Here is a 4068-nt window from a genome sequence, read left to right as displayed (position 1 = left end):
TGGTGGGGGGGGGGGGTGTAGGGGGTGATATATGGTATGGATCTGAAGCTCAATCTTGAAGATCTAGAACGGGAACAATTGTAACTGAAGAGTCTGCATCCTGGAGGTAGTGAATTGTTCTGAGAGGTTTGTGACTGTGCTATCCTGTCGGCTTCACTCGCCTGCTCTTTCTGCAGAACCCTGTAAGTCTTTTCCTTTCTCTCTCTCTCTGTCTTAAATTCTTCCCCTTCTCTTTGAGTTCCGGGTTCGAATCTGACTCTAATTCACTTTATTCCCCTCTCTGATGTTCATCTGCCTCTTTCTCTCTTTATAAATCTCCTCAGTTGAGGGGCCGGATGGTTAGTCCCTCCATTGACCGAGGTACCAGGTGCCTCGCTGCCTCCCCCCCCCCCCCCCCCCCCCACCACGTCATTGCCAGATCTCCCATGAAGCAAATTGCAGCACAAAGCACTTTTGAGCTGGAAATACCCAAACTCTGAGTGTGCACCACGTGATGCCCCACTCCAAATTCTGGCCCGTTGTCACATACCGATAGCTCGGGGGTGGATGTCTCTACATCACATACACAAACTAACAGGAAACATTGGCAGTTACTGACATGAAGTGATTCAGCTGTGGGTGGCACCCTCGGCTGTGCACTCGTGTCCATCTCCAGAGACTCCAGCACACACACCAGGTTGATGCACAGAGAGACTGCCGCTTGGGGGGGGGATGTCAAATATCCCATGGCATTATGTTGAGGAAGGGTTAAGGGGGCGGCTCTCTTCCCCAGTGTCCTGGCCAACATTTATCCCTCAACTGACATCACAAAACCAAATAAATGACGGCGGTTGCTGGAAACCCAAAATAACGATGGGAAATGCTGGCAGCGTCTACGGAGAGAGAAACCTCATTTGGATCCCAAACGCCAACTGTGTTGCCCTCCCCACGGAGGGGCTGCCAGAGCTTGCTGAGTTTATCTGGCATTTGTCGTTATTAACTTCACTAAAACAATGATGGTTATCCTGTTGTTTATCACTCTGGGGCCGTGCACAAATTGGCTGTTGCATTTCTTCTATCCCCAGCATCGCCCCAACGTCTAAAAAGTACTTCATCTGGGCAGCACGGTGGCGCAGTGGGTTAGCACTGCGGCCTCACGGCACCGTGGTCCCAGGTTCGATCCCGGCTCTGGGTCACTGTCCGTGTGGAGTTTGCACATTCTCCCCGTGCTTGCATGGGTTTCACCCCCACAACCCATAAATGGGCAGAGTAGGTGGATTGGCCACGCTAAATTGCCCGTTAATGTTTTTAAAAGTACTTCATTGGCCGTGAAGTGCTTTGGGACAACTATCGGACGGTTAAACAAACAAGCACAGAAATAAAAGGGACAAACCTTTTATTGTAACATGGATCAAAGTGCACTTTGCATAGCACCACAGATTGATTCTTTAGATATAAATAATTTGAAGACGGAATTCTCATACACCGTCAACATTCTTCAGACACACAGACACACACAGTGGGAGGCTACAATGAGAATGGGCAGTGCTGTTTCCTTTCAGAAAACTGACTGAGCGCAGCACTCTTTTGTCAGTTGTCTTCATCCCACACGCCCGGCTCCCCTCCCGACATTTGCTCCGTTGGATTTCCGCGGGATAGAACCCGCGACTCAATAACTTAAAAGCTAAGGCAGTCTCACGTAACGCGACGTCATCGGTCGGAGATGATGCGCAGCGGCCGACGAAGGGAAAAGGTCGAGTAAAGCCTACCGCGCTCGAGAACGCTACGCAATTTTCCGTCAACGGGATAAACCATCTTCCGAACAAAAACAAAATCAACACGGGAATCCCGGGATACTCAAGATTAGTGTCGCAATAATTAAATGGAACAGTCTACATCCAGGACAAAGGGGTTGTTTTGAGTTCAGTTCAGTCAATTCTTTTTTCCACTTGCCAGGCAATTAGGTGAGATTGTTCATCAATTTACGAACGCGAGGCTTGTGGTTTTAAATCGGGTTTAAGGTTTCCTCCTTTGTCTGAATGCTTCTTTTGAAAGAGGAAACTCTGCCACATGGTGTGAGCATCGTTGCAAAGGCCGACATTCATTGCCCAGTCTCAGATTTGCCCCTTGGCAAGGTGGCAGTGGTGGATCTGCTTCTTGGGTTACTGCGGAGCAGGAGCTCCCGTGGCCAACAGGGACTTGCAGGGTATTGGGCACAGTGTCGAGGAGGGTTGGTCTGCTGTGCGCCCCAGGCCAGGATTGGCACCGATGGTGACTCGGAGGGGAAATTGGAAATGGGCGCATACCCTCTGTGTCTGCCGCTCTCATCCTTCTGGGTGGTAGTGTTGGCATCACCGCATCTTTACTCTTTCCCGCTGCTGTACTGTTCTAGCCAAGCTCTGACCCCCGTCAGGTTGTAGAAGAACGGTCCTTTCCCCCCCAGGTAGGCAATTTTCTCATTGTGTACGATGCAGAACCTCTCAAAGGAAACGCCATAAGCCACATTGCTGTTGTTGTCCATGCAGTCGGCCACCACCTGGCATCTGGGGGGCACCCGGAAGTGCCGCAGCAACAGGTTGGCCGCAGAGCGTCGCTCCGCCAGGTTCCGGTGACGCGGCAGCTGGAACTGAGAGGTGGCAGCCCAGCCGTCCGAGGGGTGGGCCTCATCGATGTAGACCAACAGGAAGTCAGCCACCGCCGAGAACTCCTCCACCATGCGGCAGAACGCCAGCAGCCCGTTGACAAACGGCGGTCACGTGGCTGAACCAAGGTTGACCACCAGGGGCCTGCCGGGGTTGGCAAAGTCCAGCAGGTGGCACTCGCCCGCGCCCTCCGCCTCCTCCGCCGCCTGGTCCTCTTTCTCGCTCACCCGCACCACCCGCGAGTTGGGCGCCTCGCCGCCCAGCTTGACCCGCTTGTAAGCGTCCAGGAGGTAACTCTGCCAGACAGACTGCATTCCCTCCACCGTCAGCATGCGGGGAACATGGCCGTGGCACGGGGGCCCGACACAGCTCAGCCATGCCCCCGCCTGCTTGAGCAGCACCACTGAGTCATAGACAGCCAGGAAGAGGCAATTGGAGAAGAAGCCAGGCAGGATCTGCAGCTTGACGAGCAGGTCGACACTCAGCAAACCCATCCCTCCGAGGGCTTGGCACTGCCGGCAACGTGTGGGGTGAACTGAGGAAACTTTCCGGATTATATTTGTTTGTAGCAGAGTCTCTCTCTCTCTCCCTCTCTCTCTCCGCCTGCCTCCTCTAAGCCTCTGACATTGAGTGCTTGTCAAAACCAAAGGTTCTGCCAACTCTCCATCATTCGGTCCACGAGCCTAACGATCTTGTCAGTCCCGCTCATATACTTTTCTTGTTTCAACTCGGGAGAGGCTGGGGAGGAGGAAGGTGCTGAAGAAACAAATCTGCTGTGTTGCAGTTAACACTAGTCAACCTTTTTTTTCTGTTAACTGAGCTGAAGTGTACTTGTACTTCTCTCTCTCTCTCTCTCTCTCTCTTCCGCTTCTGACTTCCAGCCCCTGTTCCACTCAGACTTTCTAGTGAGTCTACACAAACCGCTGCAGTGCCAGCCTTATATACACAGTCGCTGCTGATTACTGCAGCTAGATACAACAAAGTAATCTCGTTTAAAGATCATGACGTGAGACACTCGTTGGAGAAAGGCTCGCCTTGGATAGGAGTAAACATAGCAATAAAAAAAGGCATAGGTTCTATTCAAAAAAACCCTGCCTCGATCCAACTTTGGTGTCAGCTGTTGTTACTGGGACATGGAAAATGGGGGATTAGTGATTGAAGTGAATCCCCTGTAGGTGCAGAGTCTGAGGTTTAATCTCCTCAGTGTGGGTGGGTGCTCTGCTTCTGTGAGTTGCTCTTTGACAAAGTTTCGAAAGGGGGACCTTGCATTTCTGAAGCGTCCCTTCACAACCCCAGAATGTCCCAAGTATCCCACACCCAAATTTACTACACCCGCCCTGAAGCGCAGCCGCTGTGGTAACCTGGGAAACACAGCAGCCAATTTGCCCGCAGCAAGCCCACCGAAATCGCGTTTGGCACGGCGATGGAGAATCCACTTTTACGACAG

The 4068-nt window shown here is 52.2% G+C and overlaps 1 protein-coding gene across 1 annotated transcript; it reads right to left on the bottom strand.

Moving 5' to 3' along the window:
* Positions 1 to 1358: 1358 nt before the first annotated feature.
* On the bottom strand, positions 1359 to 3549 carry dio2 (iodothyronine deiodinase 2). The gene has a single exon (XM_038773689.1). The coding sequence runs from the start codon at positions 3113 to 3115 to the stop codon at positions 2342 to 2344; it is 774 nt and encodes a 257-aa protein (XP_038629617.1). The 5' UTR covers positions 3116 to 3549; the 3' UTR covers positions 1359 to 2341.
* Between the last annotated feature and the right edge of the window lie 519 nt (positions 3550 to 4068).

The sequence above is a fragment of the Scyliorhinus canicula genome, chromosome 2 (assembly GCF_902713615.1).
Source record: "Scyliorhinus canicula chromosome 2, sScyCan1.1, whole genome shotgun sequence".
Taxonomy (NCBI): domain Eukaryota; kingdom Metazoa; phylum Chordata; class Chondrichthyes; order Carcharhiniformes; family Scyliorhinidae; genus Scyliorhinus; species Scyliorhinus canicula.
This window is presented reverse-complemented; position numbering and strand designations above follow the sequence as displayed.